Source organism: Oncorhynchus kisutch, linkage group LG18, assembly GCF_002021735.2.
Source record: "Oncorhynchus kisutch isolate 150728-3 linkage group LG18, Okis_V2, whole genome shotgun sequence".
Lineage (NCBI taxonomy): Eukaryota > Metazoa > Chordata > Actinopteri > Salmoniformes > Salmonidae > Oncorhynchus > Oncorhynchus kisutch.
Window position 1 is genome coordinate 9,538,969 of NC_034191.2, and position 23,712 is coordinate 9,562,680.

At 44.8% G+C, this 23,712-nt stretch overlaps 1 protein-coding gene across 3 annotated transcripts in view; it reads left to right on the forward strand.

Moving 5' to 3' along the window:
* LOC116352755 (ectonucleoside triphosphate diphosphohydrolase 1) overlaps positions 1-23,712 on the forward strand; it is a 68,150-nt gene that overhangs the window by 30,825 nt on the left and 13,613 nt on the right. For 2 of the 3 annotated variants that reach the window (XM_031795777.1, XM_031795776.1), the window contains exons 3-9: positions 5,357-5,474; positions 10,601-10,751; positions 17,996-18,155; positions 19,604-19,807; positions 19,973-20,230; positions 21,118-21,225; positions 22,659-22,796. In XM_031795777.1, coding sequence (XP_031651637.1) covers positions 5,357-5,474; positions 10,601-10,751; positions 17,996-18,155; positions 19,604-19,807; positions 19,973-20,230; positions 21,118-21,225; positions 22,659-22,796 — 1,137 coding nt within the window. Of the gene's footprint in view, positions 1-5,356; positions 5,475-10,600; positions 10,752-17,995; positions 18,156-19,603; positions 19,808-19,972; positions 20,231-20,951; positions 21,226-22,658; positions 22,797-23,712 lie in introns of all 3 variants that reach the window. The other variant, XR_004203961.1, reaches the window with a different exon arrangement.

Genomic DNA, 23,712 nt, shown 5'->3' on the forward strand with positions numbered 1-23,712 from the left:
TCAGAACAGGGTAGCGCAGCTGGCACTTAAATATACACGGAGAGCTAACATTAATAATATGTCAATATAATCTCTCCTGGTTCAAAGTGGAGGAGAGAATGACTTCATCACTACTTGTATTTGTGAGAGGTATTGACATGATGAATCCACTCCTTTGTAAAGGACACCAGCAGTAAGGTCTCAGACCAGCTCCCCTCCTAAAGGAAACCAGCAGTATGGTCTCAGACCAGCTCCCCTCCTAAAGGACACCAGCAGTATGATCTCAGAACAGCTCCCCTCCTTTGTAAAGGACACCAGCAGTATGGTCTCAGAACAGCTCCCCTCCTTTGTAAAGGACACCAGCAGTATGGTCTCAGAACAGCTCCCCTCCTAAAGGACACCAGCAGTATGGTCTCAGACCAGCTCCCCTCCTTTGTAAAGGACACCAGCAGTATGGTCTCAGAACAGCTCCCCTCCTAAAGGACACCAGCAGTATGGTCTCAGACCAGCTCCCCTCCTAAAGGACACCAGCAGTATGGTCTTAGAACAGCTCCCCTCAAAGGACACCAGCAGTATGGTCTCAGAACAGCTCCCCTCCTAAAGGACACCAGCAGTATGATCTCAGACCAGCTCCCCTCCTTTGTAAAGGACACCAGCAGTATGGTCTCAGACCAGCTTCCCTCCTTTGTATAGGACACCAGCAGTATGATCTCAGACCAGCTTCCCTCCTTTGTAAAGGACACCAGCAGTATGGTCTCAGACCAGCTTCCCTCCTTTGTAAAGGACACCAGCAGTATGCTCTCAGACCAGCTCCCCTCCTTTGTAAAGGACACCAGCAGTATGGTCTCAGAACAGCTCCCCTCCTAAAGGACACCAGCAGGATGGTCTCAGACCAGCTCCCCTCCTAAAGGACACCAGCAGTCTGGTCTCTATTATTGAATCTCTTGATCCTCTCCCTGATAATACCTTGTTAGTTATTTTTTTGATGTTGAGTTATACACTAATATTCCACACGAGGGCGGTATTGAAGCTATGGAACATTTTCTTCTGCAACGTGACCCTAATGAACTACCTTCCAGTGCTGCATTATAACATTGGCTGAAATATTACTCACACATAACTACTTCATGTTTCTAAATGGTTTCTTTATTCAGATGAAGGGTACTGCTATGGCCCCCATGGCTCCTAACTATGCTAATTTGTATGTGGGTTACAGGCATCCTCAGTTGAGGATGCCTGGTCATTCTTTAAAAGTAACTTCCTCACTTCCTCACCATTAGATAAGCATGCTCCGTTCAAAAAATGCAGAACTAAGAACAGATACAGCCCTTGGTTCACCCCAGACCTGACTGCCCTCGACCAGCACAAAAACATCCTGTGGCGGACTGCAATAGCATCGAATAGTCCCCGTGATATGCAACTGTTCAGGGAAGTCCGGAACCAATAAACGCAGTCAGTCAGGAAAGCTAAGGCCAGCTTCTTCAGGCAGAAGTTTGCATCCTGTAGCTCCAACTCCAAAAAGTTCTGGGACACTGTGAAGTCCATGGAGAACAAGAGCACCTCCTCCCAGCTGCCCACTGCACTGAGGCTAGGTAACACGGTCACCACTGATAAATCCATGATTATCGAAAACTTCAATAAGCATTTCTCAACGGCTGGCCATGCCTTCCGCCTGGCTACTTCAACCTCGGCCAACAGCTCCGCCCCCCCCGCAGCTCCTCGCCCAAGCCTCTCCAGGTTCTCCTTTACCCAAATCCAGATAGCAGATGTTCTGAAAGAGCTGCAAAACCTGGACCCGTACAAATCAGCTGGGCTTGACAATCTGGACCCTCTATTTCTGAAACTATCTGCCACCATTGTCGCAACCCCTATTACCAGCCTGTTCAACCTCTCTTTCATCTCGTCTGAGATCCCCAAGGATTGGAAAGCTGCCGCAGTCATCCCCCTCTTCAAAGGGGGAGACACCCTGGACCCAAACTGTTACAGACCTATATCCATCCTGCCCTGCCTATCTAAAGTCTTCGAAAGCCAAGTCAACAAACAGGTCACTGACCATCTCGAATCCCACCGTACCTTCTCCGCTGTGCAATCTGGTTTCCGAGCCGGTCGTGGGTGCACCTCAGCCACACTCAAGGTACTAAACGATATCATAACCGCCATCGATAAAAGACAGTACTGTGCAGCCGTCTTCATCGTCCTTGCCAAGGCTTTCGACTCTGTCAATCATCATATTCTTATCGGCAGACTCAGTAGCCTCGGTTTTTCGGATGACTGCCTTGCCTGGTTCACCAATTACTTTGCAGACAGAGTTCAGTGTGTCAAATCGGAGGGCATGCTGTCCGGTCCTCTGGCAGTCTCTATGGGGGTGCCACAGGGTTCAATTCTCGGGCCGACTCTTTTCTCTGTGTATATCAATGATGTTGCTCTTGCTGCGGGCGATTCCCTGATCCACCTCTACGCAGACGACACCATTCTATATACTTTCGGCCCGTCTTTGGACACTGTGCTATCTAACCTCCAAACAAGCTTCAATGCCATACAACACTCCTTCCGTGGCCTCCAACTGCTCTTAAACGCTAGTAAAACCAAATGCATGCTTTTCAACCGGTCGCTGCCTGCACCTGCATTCCCGACTAGCATCACCACCCTGGATGGTTCCGACCTAGAATATGTGGACGTCTATAAGTACCTAGGTGTCTGGCTAGACTGCAAACTCTCCTTCCAGACTCATATCAAACATCTCCAATCTAAAATCAAATCAAGAGTCGGCTTTCTATTCCGCAACAAAGCCTCCTTCACTCACGCCGCCAAGCTTACCCTAGTAAAACTGACTATCCTACCGATCCTCGACTTCGGCGATGTCATCTACAAAATGGCTTCCAACACTCTACTCAGCAAACTGGATGCAGTCTATCACAGTGCCATCCGTTTTGTCACTAAAGCACCTTATACCACCCACCACTGCGACTTGTATGCTCTAGTCGGCTGGCCCTCGCTACATATTCGTCGCCAGACCCACTGGCTCCAGGTCATCTACAAGTCTATGCTAGGTAAAGCTCCGCCTTATCTCAGCTCACTGGTCACGATGGCAACACCCATCCGTAGCACGCGCTCCAGCAGGTGTATCTCACTGATCATCCCTAAAGCCAACACCTCATTTGGCCGCCTTTCATTCCAGTACTCTGCTGCCTGTGACTGGAACGAATTGCAAAAATCGCTGAAGTTGGAGACTTTTATCTCCCTCACCAACTTCAAACATCAGCTATCTGAGCAGCTAACCGATCGCTGCAGCTGTACATAGTCTATTGGTAAATAGCCCACCCTTTTCACCTACCTCATCCCCATACTGTTTTTATTTATTTACTTTTCTGCTCTTCTGCACACCAATATCTCTACCTGTACATGACCATCTGATCTTTTATCACTCCAGTGTTAATCTGCAAAATTGTAATTATTTGCCTACCTCCTCATGCCTTTTGCACACATTGTATATAGACCCCCCCTTTGTTTTCTACTGTGTTATTGACTTGTTAATTGTTTACTCCATGTGTAACTCTTTGTTGTATGCTCACACTGCTATGCTTTATCTTGGCCAGGTCGCAGTTGCAAATGAGAACTTGTTCTCAACTAGCCTACCTGGTTAAATAAAGGTGAAATAAAAAAATAAAAAATAAAAATGAAACAGTCTATTCTCAATCCTCTCAAAAATGTTTTCTTGAATGACATTACTATGTGGAAATGGTACGTTGATGATTCTTGTGTTCTGTGGAGGGTTGATGCAAAACAGCTCCAGGCGTTCCATGCTTTTCTTAACTCCTGTTCTGAGAATCTGAGATTTACTATGCAATCTGATACACGTCAAATCAGTTTCCTTGATCTTCTGATTTTGTGTGAAGATAATGTTCTATACACTGATCTTTACAGGAAACCTACTGAGCGTAACAGTGTGTTGAGGGGTGATAGTTGTCACCCACTTCCCTTGAAAACAGTTTGCCCTACAGCCAATTCTGTCGAATCAAAAGAATTAGCAAAAAACTGAAATATCCAAATCAAATCAAATGTTATTTGTCACATGTGCCAAATACAACCTTACTTACAATCCCAAACCAACAATGCAGTTTAAAAAAGGGCGGCAGTAAAATAACAATAACGAGACTATATACAGGGGGGTACCGGTACAGAGTCAATATGCGGGGGCACCAGTTAGTCGAGGTAATTGAGGTAATATGTACATGTAGGTAGAGTTATTAAAGTGACTATGCATAGATAATAACAGAGATTAGCAGCAGCGTAGAAGAGGAGGGGCAATGCAAATAGTCTGGGTAGCCATTTGATTAGATGTTCAGGAGTCTTATGGCTTGGGGGTAGAATCTGTTTAGGACCTAGACTTGGGAAAAGAATCGATCACAAACATCGGCACATTCTAAGATCCAGTATCGGTGATGTGTTATGGTAACCTCCCTTGGTCCTATTCTCACAGGGCAGAAATCTCAGAGATCAACTGGTTGACTCTGATTTACCACCCCAAAATATCCCAGTTTCTATTTACGCCTCTACTGGATGGAAACTAGTAGGGTAACGGCTGTGATCAATGCAATGGCACTTATAAATGTAGATCCTTCAAACACCCACAAACAGGGAAACAGATCCCAATCAAAGGTGTTTCCACGTGCTCCACTAAGGCAGTTATTTATCTTAGAACTTGTCCTTGTGGTAAAAAATTATGTGGGTAAAACAAAGTGCAAATTAAAAGTACGAATCTTGGAGCATCGTAGCACCATTAGGTGCAAAAACATGACTTACCCAGTTGTGGTCCACTTTTTGGAAGCGAACCACAAGATTTCAACCCTACGTTATATTGTCCATCGAACATGTCACCCTCCCTAGCAGAGGGGTGACCTCGACAATTTATTGTTAAAACGAGAGGCTGCCTGGATCTTTCATTTAAAGGACCTTGCTCCCTTTGATCTGAAGCCATTCTTGTGATTGTGATTTTGCTATTCATTGTAAATGTTTGTAGGCCTATGTAGCCAAATGTTATCTATGATCGTATGCTATCCATTCATGTTTTTGTATGTTATTCTTATGTCTGAGAATTAACCAATGATATCAGGCCACACCTGGCCATGATTACAGACACCTGTGTGTCCTTTGACACTATATAAACTAGTGACCCTCAGTCTTTTGTCATTATACCCTGAATACCCGGAATCCAGAATAAATACAAATGTCATGGCAAAAGATGTGTGCTACGGGTTGGTATTCATTTAGACAGGTTACATTCTTAGGTACAGGGACTATGGTGGTTTGCTTGAAACATGTAGGTATTACAGACTGGGTCAGAGAGGTTGAAAATGTGTCTCTCTCCATCTCTCAGTATGGGATCGTCCTGGATGCTGGCTCCTCACATACAGCAGTGTATATCTACGAGTGGCCAGCAGAGAAGGATAACGACACTGGAAGAGTGCAGCAGACACACTCCTGCAAAGTCCAAGGTAGACACACACACACACTATAAAAACCTAGCAAGCTGGGACCGGGAGACTGAAAAACAGCTTCTATCTCAAGGCCGTCAGACCATTAAACAGCCATCACTAACACAGAGGCTGCTGCCAACATACAGACTCGAATCTCTGTCCACTTTAATCTATTTAATAAATGGATTTGAAGGTATCACTAGTCACTTTAAATAACGCCACTTTAATAATGTCTACATGTCCTACATTACTCATCTCATATGTACAGTATATACTGTATTCTATACCATCTACTGCATCTGGCCTATGGCACATGGCCAAAATCAAATCAAATCAAATTTTATTTGTCACATACACATGGTTAGCAGATGTTAATGCGAGTGTAGCGAAATGCTTGTGCTTCTAGTTCCGACAATGCAGTAATAACCAACAAGTAATCTAACTAACAATTCCAAAACTACTGTCTTATACACAGTGTAAGGGGATAAAGAATATGTACATAAGGATATATGAATGAGTGATGGTACAGAGCAGCATAGGCAAGATACAGTAGATGATATCGAGTACAGTATATACATATGAGATGAGTGTGTAAACAAAGTGGCATAGTTAAAGTGGCTAGTGATACATGTATTACATAAGGATGCAGTCGATGATATAGAGTACAGTATATACAGTGCCTTGCGAAAGTATTCGGCCCCCTTGAACTTTGCGACCTTTTGCCACATTTCAGGCTTCAAACATAAAGATATACAACTGTATTTTTTTGTGAACAATCAACAACAAGTGGGACACAATCATGAAGTGGAACGACATTTATTGGATATTTCAAACTTTTTTAACAAATCAAAAACTGAAAAATTGGGCGTGCAAAATTATTTTGCCCCTTTACTTTCAGTGCAGCAAACTCTCTCCAGAAGTTCAGTGAGGATCTCTGAATGATCCAATGTTGACCTAAATGACTAATGATGATAAATACAATCCACCTGTGTGTAATCAAGTCTCCGTATAAATGCACCTGCACTGTGATAGTCTCAGAGGTCCGTTAAAAGCGCAGAGCGAATCATGAAGAACAAGGAACACACCAGGCAGGTCCGAGATACTGTTGTGAAGAAGTTTAAAGCCGGATTTGGATACAAAAAGATTTCCCAAGCTTTAAACATCCCAAGGAGCACTGTGCAAGCGATAATATTGAAATGGAAGGAGTATCAGACCACTGCAAATCTACCAAGACCTGGCCGTCCCTCTAAACCTTCAGCTCATACAAGGAGAAGACAAGAGGCCCATGATCACTCTGGATGAGCTGCAGAGATCTACAGCTGAGGTGGGAGACTCTGTCCATAGGACAACAATCAGTCGTATATTGCACAAATCTGGCCTTTATGGAAGAGTGGCAAGAAGAAAGCCATTTCTTAAAGATATCCATAAAAAGTGTTGTTTAAAGTTTGCCACAAGCCACCTGGGAGACACACCAAACATGTGGAAGAAGGTGCTCTGGTCAGATGAAACCAAAATTGAACTTTTTGGCAACAATGCAAAATGTTATGTTTGGCGTAAAAGCAACACAGCTCATCACCCTGAACACACCATCCCCACTGTCAAACATGGTGGTGGCAGCATCATGGTTTGGGCCTGCTTTTCTTCAGCAGGGACAGGGAAGATGGTTAAAATTGATGGGAAGATGGATGGAGCCAAATACAGGACCATTCTGGAAGAAAACCTGATGGAGTCTGCAAAAGACCTGAGACTGGGACGGAGATTTGTCTTCCAACAAGACAATGATCCAAAACATAAAGCAAAATCTACAATGTAATAGTTAAAAAATAAACATATCCAGGTGTTAGAATGGCCAAGTCAAAGTCCAGACCTGAATCCAATCGAGAATCTGTGGAAAGAACTGAAAACCTCACTGAGCTCGAGCTGTTTTGCAAGGAGGAATGGGAAAAAATGTCAGTCTCTCGATGTGCAAAACTGATAGAGACATACCCCAAGCGACTTACAGCTGTAATCGCAGCAAAAGGTGGCGCTACAAAGTATTAACTTAAGGGGGCAGAATAATTTTGCACGCCCAATTTTTCAGTTTTTGATTTGTTAAAAAAGTTTGAAATATCCAATAAATGTCGTTCCACTTCATGATTGTGTCCCACTTGTTGTTGATTGTTCACAAAAAATACAGTTTTATATCTTTATGTTTGAAGCCTGAAATGTGGCAAAAGGTCGCAAAGTTCAAGGGGGCCGAATACTTTCGCAAGGCACTGTACGTATGCATATGAGATGAATAATGTAGGGTAAGTAACATTATATAAGGTAGCATTGTTTAAAGTGGCTAGTGATATATTTACATCATTTCCCATCAATTCCCATTATTAAAGTGGCTGGAGTTGAGTCAGTGTCATTGTCAGTGTGTTGGCAGCAGCCACTCAATGTTAGTGGTGGCTGTTTAACAGTCTGATGGCCTTGAGATAGAAGCTGTTTTTCAGTCTCTCGGTCCCAGCTTTGATGCACCTGTACTGACCTCGCCTTCTGGATGATAGCGGGGTGAACAGGCAGTGGCTCGGGTGGTTGATGTCCTTGATGATCTTTATGGCCTTCCTGTAACATCGGGTGGTGTAGGTGTCCTGGAGGGCAGGTAGTTTGCCCCCGGTGATGCGTTGTGCAGACCTCACTACCCTCTGGAGAGCCTTACGGTTGAGGGCGGAGCAGTTGCCGTACCAGGCGGTGATACAGCCCGCCAGGATGCTCTCGATTGTGCATCTGTAGAAGTTTGTGAGTGCTTTTGGTGACAAGCCGAATTTCTTCAGCCTCCTGAGGTTGAAGAGGCGCTGCTGCGCCTTCTTCACAATGCTGTCTGTGTGAGTGGACCAATTCAGTTTGTCTGTGATGTGTATGCCGAGGAACTTAAAAATTGCTACCCTCTCCACTACTGTTCCATCGATGTGGATAGGGGGGTGTTCCCTCTGCTGTTTCCTGAAGTCCACAATCATCTCCTTAGTTTTGTTGACGTTGAGTGTGAGGTTATTTTCCTGACACCACACTCCGAGGGCCCTCACCTCCTCCCTGTAGGCCGTCTCGTCGTTGTTGGTAATCAAGCCTACCACTGTTGTGTCGTCCGCAAACTTGATGATTGAGTTGGAGGCATGCGTGGCCACGCAGTCGTGGGTGAACAGGGAGTACAGGAGAGGGCTCAGAACGCACCCTTGTGGGGCCCCATTGTTGAGGATCAGCGGGGAGGAGATGTTGTTGCCTACCCTCACCACCTGGGGGCGGCCCGTCAGGAAGTCCAGTACCCAGTTGCACTGGGCGGGGTCGAGACCCAGGGTCTCGAGCTTGATGACGAGCTTGGAGGGTACTATGGTGTTGAATGCCGAGCTGTAGTCGATGAACAGCATTCTCACATAGGTATTCCTCTTGTCCAGATGGGTTAGGGCAGTGTGCAGTGTGGTTGAGATTGCATCGTCTGTGGACCTATTTGGGCGGTAAGCAAATTGGAGTGGGTCTAGGGTGTCAGGTAGGGTGGAGGTGATATGGTCCTTGACTAGTCTCTCAAAGCACTTCATGATGACGGATGTGAGTGCTACGGGGCGGTAGTCGTTTAGCTCAGTTACCTTAGCTTTCTTGGGAACAGGAACAATGGTGGCCCTCTTGAAGCATGTGGGAACAGCAGACTGGTATAGGGATTGATTGAATATGTCCATAAACACACTGGCCAGCTGGTCTGCGCATGCTCTGAGGGTGCGGCTGGGGATGCCGTCTGGGCCTGCAGCCTTGCGAGGGTTAACACGTTTAAATGTCTTACTCACCTCGGCTGCAGTGAAGGAGAGACCGCATGTTTTCGTTGCAGGCTGTGTCAGTGGCACTGTATTGTCCTCAAAGCGGGCAAAAAAGTTATTTAGTCTGCCTGGGAGCAAGACATCCTGGTCCGTGACTGGGCTGGATTTCTTCCTGTAGTTCGTGATTGACTGTAGACCCTGCCACATGCCTCTTGTGTCTGAGCCGTTGAATTGAGATTCTACTTTGTCTCTGTACTGACGCTTAGCTTGTTTGATAGCCTTGCGGAGGGAATAGCTGCACTGTTTGTATTCGGTCATGTTACCAGACACCTTGCCCTGATTAAAAGCAGTGGTTTGCGCTTTCAGTTTCACACGAATGCTGCCATCAATCCACGGTTTCTGGTTAGGGAATGTTTTAATCGTTGCTATGGGAACGACATCTTCAACGCACGTTCTAATGAACTTGCACACCGAATCAGCGTATTCGTCAATATTGTTATCTGACGCAATACGAAACATGTCCCAGTCCACGTGATGGAAGCAGTCTTGGAGTGTGGAGTCAGCTTGGTCGGACCAGCGTTGGACAGACCTCAGCGTGGGAGCCTCTTGTTTTAGTTTCTGTCTGTAGGCAGGGATCAACAAAATGGAGTCGTGGTCAGCTTTTCCGAAAGGGGGGCGGGGCAGGGCCTTATATGCGTCGCGGAAGTTAGAGTAACAATGATCCAAGGTCTTTCCACCCCTGGTTGCGCAATCGATATGCTGATAAAATTTAGGGAGTCTTGTTTTCAGATTAGCCTTGTTAAAATCCCCAGCTACAATGAATGCAGCCTCCGTATAAATCGTTTCCAGTTTGCAGAGAGTTAAATAAAGTTCGTTCAGAGCCATCGATGTGTCTGCTTGGGGGGGGATATATACGGCTGTGATTATAATCGAAGAGAATTCTCTTGGTAGATAATGCGGTCTACATTTGATTGTGAGGAATTCTAAATCAGGTGAACAGAAGGATTTGAGTTCCTGTATGTTTCTTTCATCACACCATGTCACGTTAGCCATAAGGCATACGCCCCCATTGCTCATCCATATATTTATATGTACATATTCTTATTCCATCCCTTTAGATTTGCGTGTATAAGGTTGTTGTTGTGGAATTGTTAGGTTAGATTACTTGTTAGTTATTACTGCATTGTCAGAACTAGAAGCACAAGCATTTCGCTACACTCCCATTAACATCTGCTAACCATGTGTATGTGACCAATAAAATTTGATTTGTTATCTAGTTAAAGTGTGTGTGTGTGTGTGTGTGTGTGTGTGTGTGTGTGTGTGTGTGTGTGTGTGCGTGCGTGCGTGCGTGCGTCCGTCCATCCGTCCGTCCAGGTGCTGGTATCTCCAGCTACTCTGTGTTTCCAGGGCAGGCAGGGGCGTCTCTGAAGAGCTGTATGAAGGAAGCAGAGAGCCTCATCCCCCTAAGCAGGCACCACGAGACCCCCCTCTACCTGGGGGCCACCGCCGGAATGAGGCTGCTCAGGTACCCCTGGATGCAAAATGTTGTTTCGTAGGATAGCTGCAAGTATTATCCGTCGGATGATTGGTTGAGCCTTCTTGGGTGCGTGACCATTCCCTTAACAAAACACCAAACCAGGCAAACAATTTCCCTCGTCTCAGATCGGAAAGATTTCCACCAGATAGTACAGTCACAAAGTCAAAATTGGTTATATTGTAAAAATGTGTGAAAGCTCAAATTAGCTTTTTGGTCTTAATTTAAGGTTAGGGTTAGGCATAAGGTTAGCAATGTGGTTATGGTTAGGGTTAAGATTAGATTTAGGTTTAAAAAGATAAATTGTAGAGGTAGGTATGTTTTCTGACTTTGTGGCTCTGGTAACTAGTGATGAAAAGATCAGAAATTAGTAGTAACGAACCACCAACTTCAATGACGCTGATCTTCAAATTATCCAGTGATCACCGCATTTAGGAGGAGAGCTGTAACTACTGACTGGCCAGAACCACTACTACCCAACAGTGTTTAGCAGGAGAGCTGTAACTACTGACTGGCCAGAACCACTACTACCCAACAGTGTTTAGGAGGAGAGCTGTAACTACTGACTGGCCAGAACCACTACGACCCAACAGTGTTTAGGAGGAGAACTGTAACTACTGACTGGCCAGAACCACTACTACCCAATGGTGTTTAGGAGGAGAACTGTAACTACTGACTGGCCAGAACCACTACTACCCAATGGTGTTTAGGAGAAGAACTGTAACTACTGACTGGCCAGAACCACTACTATCCAATGGTGTTTAGGAGGAGAACTGTAACTACTGACTGGCCAGAACCACTACTACCCAATGGTGTTTAGGAGGAGAACTGTAACTACTGACTGGCCAGAACCACTACTACCCTACGGTGTTTAGGAGGAGAGCTGTAACTACTGACTGGCCAGAACCACTACTACCCAATGGTGTTTAGGAGGAGAACTGTAACTACTGACTGGCCAGAACCACTACGACCCAATGGTGTTTAGGAGGAGAACTGTAACTACTGACTGGCCAGAACCACTACTACCCAACGGTGTTTAGGAGGAGAGCTGTAACTACTGACTGGCCAGAACCACTACTACCCAATGGTGTTTAGGAGGAGAACTGTAACTACTGACTGGCCAGAACCACTACTACCCAACGGTGTTTAGGAGGAGAGCTGTAACTACTGACTGGCCAGAACCACTACTACCCAATGGTGTTTAGGAGGAGAACTGTAACTACTGACTGGCCAGAACCACTACTACCCAACAGTGTTTAGGAGGAGAGCTGTAACTACTGACTGGCCAGAACCACTACTACCCAATGGTGTTTAGGAGGAGAACTGTAACTACTGACTGGCCAGAACCACTACTACCCAACGGTGTTTAGGAGGAGAGCTGTAATTACTGACTGGCCAGAACCACGAATACACAATGGTGTTTAGGAGGAGAACTGTAACTACTGACTGGCCAGAACCACTACTACCCAACGGTGTTTAGGAGGAGAGCTGTAATTACTGACTGGCCAGAACCACTACTACCCAACGGCGTTTAGGAGGAGAGCTGTAACTACTGACTGGCCAGAACCACTACGACCCAACAGTGTTTAGGAGGAGAGCTGAAACTACTGACTGGCCAGAACCACTACGACCCAACAGTGTTTAGGAGGAGAACTGTAACTACTGACTGGCCAGAACCACTACTACCCAACGGTGTTTAGGAGGAGAGCTGTAACTACTGACTGGCCAGAACCACTACGACCCAACAGTGTTTAGGAGGAGAGCTGTAACTACTGACTGGCCAGAACCACTACGACCCAACAGTGTTTAGGAGGAGAGCTGTAACTACTGACTGGCCAGACATTAGCCACTACCACCCTACGGCATTTAGGAGGAGAGCTGAAACTACTGACTGGCCAGACATTAGCCACTACTACCCAACGGTGTTTAGGAGGAGAACTGTAACTACTGACTGGCCAGAACCACTACGACCCAACAGTGTTTAGGAGGAGAGCTGTAACTACTGACTGGCCAGGCATTAGCCACTACTACCCTACGGCATTTAGGAGGAGAGCTGAAACTACTGACTGGCCAGAACCACTACGACCCAACAGTGTTTAGGAGGAGAACTGTAACTACTGACTGGCCAGACATTAGCCACTACTACCCAATGGCGGTTAGGAAGAGAGCTGAAACTACTGACTGGCCAGAACCACTACGACCCAACAGTGTTTAGGAGGAGAACTGTAACTACTGACTGGCCAGACATTAGCCACTACTACCCAATGGCGGTTAGGAAGAGAGCTGAAACTACTGACTGGCCAGAACCACTACGACCCAACAGTGTTTAGGAGGAGAACTGTAACTACTGACTGGCCAGACATTAGCCACTACTACCCAATGGCGGTTAGGAAGAGAGCTGAAACTACTGACTGGCCAGAACCACTACGACCCAACAGTGTTTAGGAGGAGAACTGTAACTACTGACTGGCCAGACATCAGCCACTACTACCCAATGGCGGTTAGGAAGAGAGCTGAAACTACTGACTGGCCAGAACCACTACTACCCAACTAATCCTGGATGACCTATTCTTTGACACATTTGGATAAACCTGTTTATATCAAGCAATAGACAGTTTGTGGAAAGGTCAAAATAGCACACAGTGAAACTCCACTGAACAAAAATATGAGTGAAATGTGTAAAGTGTTGGTCCAATGTTTCATGAGCTGAAATGAAAGATCCCTGAAATGTCCCATATGCACTAAAAGCTGATTTCTCTAATATTGTGTGGACAAATTGGTTTCCATATTTGTTAGTGAGCATTTCTCCTTTGCCAAGATAATCCATCTACCTGACAGATGTGGCATATCAAGAAGTTGATTCAACAGCATGACAATTACACAGGTGTACCTTGTGCTGGGGACAATGAAAGGCCACTCTAATGTGCGGTTTTGTGACTCAACACAATGCCACAGATGTCTCACGTTTTGAGGGAGCCTGCAATTGGCATGCTGAATGCAGGAATGTCCACCATAGCTGTTGCCAGAGAATTTCATTTTCATTTCCCTAGCATAAGCCACCCTCATAGTCTTTTTAGAGAATTAGGCAGTACGTCCAAATAGCCTCACAACCGCAGACCACGTGTATGGCGTTGTTTGGGCGAGCGGTTTGCTGATGTCAACGTTGTGAATGAAGTGCCCCATGGTGGCAGTGGGGTTATGGTGTGGGAAGGCATAAGCTACGGACAGTGAACACAATTGCGTTTTATCAATGGCAATTTGAATGCAGAGAGATACCATGACGAGATCCTGAGGCCCATTGTCGTGCCATTCATCCACCGCCATCACCTCATGTTTCAGCACGATAATGCACGGCCCCGTGTCGGAAGGATCTGTACACAGTTCCTGGAAGTTGAAAATGTCCCAGTTCATCCATGGAGAATACTCATCCATGGAGAATACTGTCACCCATAGAGCATGTTCGTGATGCTCTGAATCGACGTGTAGGACAGCGTGTTCCAGTTCCCACCAATATCCAGCAAATTCGCACTGCCATTGAAGAGGGGTGGGACAACCTTCCACAGGCCACAAACAACAGCCTGATCAACTCTATGTGAAGGAGATGTGTCCCGCTGCATGAGGCAAATCGTGGTCACACCAGATACTGACTGGTTTTCTATTTTTTAAGGCATCTGTGACCAACTGATGCATATCTTTATTCCCAGTTGTGAAAATCCATAGACTTAAAGTGACTGATGTCCTTCTATGAACTGGAACTCAGTAAAATGTTAGAAATCGTTGCATGTTACGTTTATATTTTGGTTCAGTATAAAACAGCTTGTGAGGCTTTCTTTAGTTTCCCAATGAATAAAGCTGAAGCTGGGTTTCCCAAGTCGTTTGGCGCTAACTGCTCATGCTGAACAGCCAGCTAAACAGACGGCTCTGCAGCCAGCTAAACAGACGGCTCTGCAGCCAGCTAAACAGACGGGTCTGCAGCCAGCTAAACAGACGGCTCTGCAGCCAGCTAAACAGACGGCTCTGCAGCCAGCTAAACAGACGGCTCTGCAGCCAGCTAAACAGACGGCTCTGCAGCTAGCTAAACAGACGGCTCTGCAGCCAGCTAAACAGACGGCTCTGCAGCCAGCTAAACAGACGGCTCTGCAGCCAGCTAAACAGACGGCTCTGCAGCCAGCTAAACAGACGGCTCTGCAGCCAGCTAAACAGACGGCTCTGCAGCTAGCTAAACAGACGGCTCTGCAGCCTGCTAAACAGACGGCTCTGCAGCCAGCTAAACAGACGGCTCTGCAGCCAGCTAAACAGACGGCTCTGCAGCCTGCTAAACAGACAGCTCTGCAGCCTGCTAAACAGACGGCTCTGCAGCCATCTAAACAGACGGCTCTGCAGCCAGCTAAACAGACGGCTCTGCAGCCAGCTAAACAGACGGCTCTGCAGCCTGCTAAACAGACGGCTCTGCAGCCTGTCAGTGTTATTGGGTAGCAACCAGCTAAACAGACGGCTCTGCAGCCTGTCAGTGTTATTGGGTAGCAACCAGCTAAACAGATGGCTCTGCAGCAAGCTAAACAGATGGCTCTGCAGCCTTTCAGTGTTATTGGGTAGCAGCAAACTAAACAGATGGCTCTGCAGCAACTTAAACAGACGGCTCTGCAGCATATCAGTGTTATTGGGTAGCAGCAAGCTAAACAGACGGCTCTACAGCCTATCTGTGTTATTAGGTAGCAGCAAGCTAAACAGACGGCTCTGCAGCCTATCAGTGTTATTAGGTAGCAGCCAGCTGGTCACTTTCAACCCAGCCCCTATTGAATACACAGTGGGATATGGATAAAGTTGCACTTCCTAGGGCTTCCACTAGATGTCAACCATCTTTAGAAACTCAAATGAGGCTTCTACTGTGTTGTGGAGTTGGATGGGAGCTCTTTGAGTCAGTGGTCTGGCAGAGAGCCAGGTACTGGTCATGTGCATTTCACATGATAGCGACCTGCGTTCCATGGCTTCTCTACAGATATAGGAATTCTCCGGTTGGAACTTTATTGAAGATTTATGATAACAACATCCTAAAGATCGATTCTATACTTAGTTTGACAAGTTTCTTCGACCTGTAATATAACTTTTTGAAGTTTTCGTCTGATGTTGGGATGGACCTGCACGAGCGTTTGGATTTGTGTACTAAACGTGCTAACAAAAGTAGCTACTTCGACATATATAATGGACATTATCGAACAAATCAAGCATTTATTGTGGAACTAGGATTCCTGGGAGTGCATTCTGGTGAAGATCGTCATAGGTAAGGGAATATTTATAATGTGATTTCTGATTTCTGTTGACTCCAACATGGCGGATAATTTTATTTATTTTCTGAGCGTCGTCTCAGATTATTGCATGGTTTTCTTTTTCCGTAAAGTTTTTTCAAATCTGACACAGAGGTTGCATTAAGGAGAGGTATATCTATATTTCCAAGTCTAACAATTGTATTTATCGACATTTATAATGAGTATTTCTGTAAAATGATGTGGCTCTCTGCATTATCACCGAATGTTTTTGGAACTAATGAACGTAACGCGCCAATGTATACAGAGATTTTTTTATATAAATATGTACTTTATCAAACAAAACATACATGTATTGTGTAACATGAAGTCATATATGAGTGTCATCTGATGAAGATCATCAAAGGTGAGTGATTCATTTTATCTCTATTTGTGCTTTTTGTGACTCCTCTCTTTGGCTGGAAAAAAATGGCTGTGTTTTTCTGTGAGTTGGTGGTGACCTAACATAATTGTTTGTGGTGCTTTCGCTGTAAAGCCTATTTGAAATCGGACACTGTGGTGGGATTAACAACAAGATTACCTTTAAAACGGTATAAGATACATGTATGTTTGAGGAATTTTAATTAGGAGATTTCTGTTGTTTTTTCACTGGCTGTTGTCATATCGATCCCGTTAACAGGATTGCAGCCCAAATAAAAAAGCCAGTGAGGGAGATATGAGTCTCCAGTGATTTTTTTGCAGTTCGTTCCAGTCATTGGCAGCATTAGACACTAACCAGGAATTTCTGAAAACGCTGGACGCTAATGAGGAAGTTCATTTGACAACACTTGACAATAACTAGGAAGTTTTTCCAAAAACACTAGATACTAACCAGAAAGTTAACATGAAAACACTGGGCAACAACAAGGAAGTTACTGGACAATAACCAGGAAGTTAATATAAAAACACTGGATAATAACTAGGAGGTTTTTATGAAAACACTGGACACTAACCAGGAAATGAATATGAAAACACTGACTAATATCTAGGAAGTTATTATGAAAAGAATAGACACTAACCAGGAAATGATTAGGAAAACACTGAACACCAACTAGAAAGTTACTGGACACTAACTAGAAAGTTACTGGACACTAACCAGGAAATGATTAGGAAAACACTGAACACTAACTAGAAAGTTACTGGACACTAACTAGAAAGTTACTGGACACTAACCAGGAAATGATTAGAAAAACACTGAACACTAACTAGAAAGTTACTGGACACTAACTAGAAAGTTACTGGACACTAACTAGAAAGTTACTGGACACTAACTAGAAAGTTACTGGACACTAACTAGAAAGTTACTGGACACTAACTAGAAAGTTACTGGACACTAACTAGAAAGTTACTGGACACTAACTAGAAAGTTAATAAGCTAACCATGCAGTTATTATGAAAACACTAGGCACTAACCAGGAAGTTATTATGAAAACACTAGGCACTAACCAGGAAGTTATTATGAAAACACTAGGCACTAACCAGGAAGTTATTATGAAAACACTAGGCACTAACCAGGAAGTTATTATGAAAACACTAGGCACTAACCAGGAAGTTATTATGAAAACATTAGGCACTAACCAAGAAGTTATTATGAAAACACTAGGCACTAACCAAGAAGTTATTATGAGAACATTAGACACTAACCAGGAAGTCATTATGAAAACATTAGACACTAACCAGGAAGTTATTATGAAAACACTAGGCACTAACCAAGAAGTCATTATGAAAACACTAGGCACTAACCAAGAAGTCATTATGAAAACATTAGACACTAACCAGGAAGTTATTATGAAAACATTAGACACTAACCAGGAAGTTAAAATTAAAAACATGGACACTGATCAGGAAGTCATTATGAAAACACTGTACACTAATCAGGAAGTAAAAATGAAAACACTGGACTAACCAAAAGGTGTGTGTGTGTGTGTGTAGGATGGAGAACCAGAGTTTGTCTGATCAGGTGCTTTGGTCGGTAGAGGAGGTGTTGCGGTCCTCTCCGTTCTCCTATCAGGGCGCTCGCATCATCACAGGCCAGGAGGAGGGAGCCTTCGGCTGGGTCACTGTTAACTACCTGAGTGACCGACTGAAACAGGTGAGAACATTCTCTTTCATGTTTAAACACTGCTCATCCATAATGTTTGCACCCTGGTAACGAATGCAGGATATGGCTGGAAAACGTACCTCATTCCAGGGATGGAAGATGTAGCAGTACTCCACATTATCCCATTATCCAAAATGACAAAACAAAATGAAACGCTGCTAGTTTTAAAATGAAAGCGCTTTTTTCATCTTCATTCTAGACTAATATTAAAACAGCCCATGTAAATAATACAATACGGTCAAGGAGGTGTGTAAACAGAACTCCTTACAAATGGGTCAAGAACAGAAGTTGGGGTATGGAGGAGACAAAATACTGGTACCTATATATAAAACATGTTAATTTACACTGTAATTACAAAGAAAACTAAACTGCCACTTATTAAAAGGAATGGAATGGTTTTCCATATTTTATCTGTGTTAACTGTGTTAGGGGCTAAGAACAAAGTTCATCTCATAATGTTGCTTGTGGGGGAAGGGTCTGAATACTTAACAAAATGCCCTGTATCTTACCCGAGAAAAGTCTAAGAGCCAATGAAATTGCCCCTCTATCTTTGTAGGCAAGCTATCTGATGCTGTCTGGTCATAAAGAGTATGACATTGTTGTCGCCCATAGTGTTGAATGAAAGGGAAGACAGCTTGGATTTGACATCACAACCATCAAATCGCATTGAGAGCATACGTCATTGACAGAAACAACTTGAATTGTTGCATCTCGTTGTGTTGTTGTCCTGTGATGGCTGGCTAGCTAGCTAGCTAAAATTGTCCCTTTCCTAAATTAGCCATGGATGGAGATAGGGATATGGACTTGTGGATTTACTTAGTTCTCTGTACTGGCCAATGATTATAACTGCGACTCTGATCCAACCATTAATTCATACATTGCTGTGCCCCCCTGGCCTGAGAGGATGGAAGTTCAATATGTAGCTAGATGTAGAAGGCTAATGTTAACTAGATAACGTTGGCCATGAAAGGAAGTTAGGCTAGCGAGCAAGCAATTTAGCCAGGTAGCCTAGAACAACAACACATACAACCGTGTACTGTATGACAGAGTGATAGACTGTTTAGTCAACATGAGAGGAGGGTGGTGTTTCTCTACCAGTAGGGTGAGTCAACATGACAGAGAGGAGGATGTTGTTTCTCTACCAGTAGGTCGATTCAACATGACAGAGAGGAGGGTGGTGTTTCTCTACCAGTAGGGCGATTCTTATTGTCTTATTGTCTACCAGTAGGGTGAGTCTTATTGTCTTGGCCTTTAGGCCACGGTCACAAGGCATATGAACTAACAGGTTATAGAGCAAACTATGCCATTACCACAACACATAGGTTGGAATACAGCATTTATTTCTGGCTTCACTTGTGATTTTACCCAGGCACCGCTACTGCTGAGTGATATACTGAAACAGGTGTGTGTGTGTGTGTGTGTGTGTGTGTGTGCTGCAGGGCTCAGGGACCACCGGCGCTCTTGACCTGGGCGGAGCCTCCACTCAGATCAGCTTTGTAGCCAATCAGGATGTGGCGGAGGAATCGGCGGAGAACGCTGTGACCTTCCGTCTGTATGGAAATGACTACTTCCTCTACACACACAGTTTCCTGTGCTACGGGAAAGACCAAGCGCTCAAACTGGCGCTTGCTCAGCAGACTCAGGTAATCTTGACCCCAGACCTCTAATCCTGATGTCTTACCTTTGATCCCTGGCTCATAACTCTGTGTGTCTGTGTGTCTGTCTGTCTGTCTGTGTCTGTCTGTCTGTCTGTCTGTCTGTCTGTCTGTCTGTCTGTCTGACTGTCTGTCTGTCTGTCTGTCTGTCAGTCTGGGGACAGCTCAGTGCTGGACCCATGTTTCCACCCAGGTTATAGTGTTGATCGAAGCTACTTTAGCGTGTACTCCAGCCCTTGCGTCATGGCTGGGAAACCCCTCGTCTCCAGGGACAGTTTCACTCACGTAGGAGCAGGAAACGCATCATTGTGCCAGGAAGTAGTCAGAAGAATCTTCAACTTCAGTAGCTGCAGCTTCAGTCGCTGTTCTTTCAACAGGGTCTACCAGCCACCACTACAGGGGCCGTTTGGGGTGAGCTTAACTTTTACCCTAACCCTACATTCTTAGAAAAAAGGGTTCCAAAAGGTTTTTTTCGGCTGTCCCTATAGGATAACCCTTTTTGGTTTCAGGTAGAACCTTCATGGAACCCAAAAGGGTTCTACCTGGAACCAAAAGGGTTCTTCAAAGGGCACCTTCAACAGGGTCTTGTAAACCCCTGGTAACCCCTTCTGGGATTGAATGCAGAACACTTCTTAGTGATGAGAATGACAAGTTGTGAGAAAATTCTCAGAATCATCTGTCTTTTTAATTTAGCTGTCTCTTTCTGTCTCTTTCTCTGTCTCTCTCTCCCTCTCTTTCTGTCTCTCTCTCTGTCTCTCTCTCCCTCTCTTTCTGTCTCTCTCGGTCTGTCTCTTCTCTCTCCCTCTCTGTCTGTCTCTTCTTTCTGTCTCTCGCTCTCTGTATCTCTCTCTCCTTCTCTTTCTGTCTCTCTCTGTCTCTTCTCTCTCCCTCTCTGTCTGTCTGTCTCTTCTGTCTGTCTCTTCTTTCTCTCTCTCTCTCTCCTTCTCTTTCTGTCTCTCTGTCTCTCCTCTCTCCCTCTGTCTGTCTCTTCTTTCTGTCTCTTGCTCTCTGTATCTCTCTCTCCTTCTCTTTCTGTCTCTCTCTGTCTCTTCTCTCTCCCTCTCTGTCTGTCTGTCTCTTCTGTCTGTCTCTTCTTTCTGTCTCTCTCTCCTTCTCTTTCTGTCTCTCTCAGTCTCTCCTCTCTCCCTCTGTCTGTCTCTTCTCTCCCTCTCTTCTTTCTCCCTCCCTTTATTTCTCTCTTGTCTCCTCTCTCCCTCCCTTTATTTCTCTCGTCTCACTTTTCTCTCTCCTCTTCTCCTCTCTCTTCTCTGTCTCTCTCCTCTCTGTCTCTCTCTCAGGCATTCTCAGCGTTCTACTTTGTGATGAACTTTCTGAACTTGACATCAGGCTCTCTGGAAAGCAGCAGGGAGAAGCTGGAGCGCTACTGTTCTAGACCCTGGACCCAGGTATATACACACACACACATGCTACTGTTCTAGACCCTGGACCCAGGTATACACACACACACACACACACACACACACACACACACACACACACACACACACACACACACACACACACACACACACACACACACACACACACACACACACACACACACACATGCTTACTGTTCTACACCCTGGACCCAGGTATATACACACACACATGCATACACATGATAAGACACGCACTCTACAGACACATGGGTTTTGTGTTGTAAATATGTGGTAGTAGAGTAGTGGCCTGAGGGAACACACATAATGTGGCAATTTTTTAAATGAAATATAAGGTTTTGTAATATTTTAAATTGTATATAACTACCGTAATGTTGCTGGACCCCAGGAAGAGTAGCTGCGGCCTTGGCAGGAACTAATGGGAATCCATAATAAACCCCAGGAAGAGTAGCTGCTGCCTTGGCAGGAACGAATGGGAATCCATAATAAACCCCAGGAAGAGTAGCTGCTGCCTTGGCAGGAACTAATGGGGATCCATAATAAACCCTAGGAAGAGTAGCTGCTGCCTCGGCAGGAACTAATGGGGATCCATAATAAACCCCAGGAAGAGTAGCTGCTGCCTCGGCAGGAACTAATGGGGATCCATAATAAACCCCAGGAAGAGTAGCTGCTGCCTTGGCAGGAACTAATGGGGATCCATAATAAACCCCAGGAATAGTAGCTGCTGCCTTGGCAGGAACTAATGGGGATCCATAATAAACTTCAGGAAGAGTAGCGGCTGCCTTGACAAGAACTAATGGGGATCCATAATAAACCCCAGGAAGAGTAGCTGCTGCCTTGGCAGGAACTAATGGGGATCCATAATAAACCCCAGGAAGAGTAGCTGCTGCCTTGGCAGGAACTAATGGGGATCCATAATAAACCCCAGGAAGAGTAGCTGCTGCCTTGGCAGGAACTAATGGGGATCCATAATAAACCCCAGGAATAGTAGCTGCTGCCTTGGCAGGAACTAATGTGGATCCATAATAAACTTCAGGAAGAGTAGCGGCTGCCTTGACAAGAACTAATGGGGATCCATAATAAACCCCAGGAAGAGTAGCTGCTGCCTTGGCAGGAACTAATGGGGATCCATAATAAACCCCAGGAAGAGTAGCTGCTGCCTTGGCAGGAACTAATGGGGATCCATAATAAACCCCAGGAAGAGTAGCTGCTGCCTCGGCAGGAACTAATGGGGATCCATAATAAACCCCAGGAAGAGTAGCTGCTGCCTCAGCAGGAACTAATGGGGATCCATAATAAACCCCAGGAAGAGTAGCTGCTGCCTTGGCAGGAACTAATAGGGATCCTTAATTAATACAAATACATACACACATAAGCACACATGCACTTTCTCCCAGTCACACTCCTCACTGCACTCGATGTGTAATGTGTGTGTGCAGATCAAACAGCAGCACCCTGATGTGAAGGAGAAGTATCTGGCAGAGTATTGTTTCTCTGGGAGCTACATCCTGTCTCTACTGACTGACGGATACAACTTCACCTCAGACACATGGACAGACATCACGTTCATCAAGAAGGTCAGACACACACCTGGCAATAGAAACAGGCCTGTATGAACATGTTATCTGTATTGATGGTGACTGTTAAGAGTTATGTTATGTTGTTAGTAGTTAAATATGCATTAATGTCACACTATCAGTCTTCAAGTTTCACTGTTTTATTGTCACGTGCACAAGTACAGTGAAATGCCTTTTGGGCTGTTTTCCCAACAATGCAGTAATCAATATCAGTATAGTACCACACAATAGACTAAAGTAGAACAAAAACACAGTAGAAATCAGAAGAACATGATAAAGAAAGTATACTATATACAGGGTCAGTACCATACTAACAATGTACAGAGATACTGGAGTGATGGAGGTAGGTATGTATAGGGGTAAGGTGACTATATGCAGGGTCAGTACCATACTAACAATGTGCAGAGATACTGGAGTGATGGAGGTAGGTATGTATAGGGGTAAGGTGACTATATGCAGGGTCAGTACCATACTAACAATGTGCAGAGATACTGGAGTGATATAGGTAGATATGTAGAGGGGTAAGGTGACTATATACAGGCTCAGTTCAGTACCATATTAACAATGTACAGGGATACTGGAGTGATGGAGGTAGATATGTATAGGGGTAGGGTTATTAAATACAGGCTCAGTACCATATTAACAATGTACAGGGATACTGGAGTGATGGAGGTAGAAATTTATACCAAGATGGCATAGCAGTCAGACGTCCTTTGTCCTCGGCTTGTCGTGTCCCGTGTATATATATATTTACATCTTTATTCGCATATCTTTTATATATTTTCTTTTCCAAAAACTCAACTTCAAAACACTCTCCTGCAACCTGCCTCACAAATAAATAAAAAACAAAAAACTGGGTTAGAGTTAGGGTCATTTACAAAATAGCCTCCAATACCTTACTCAATAAATTGGATGC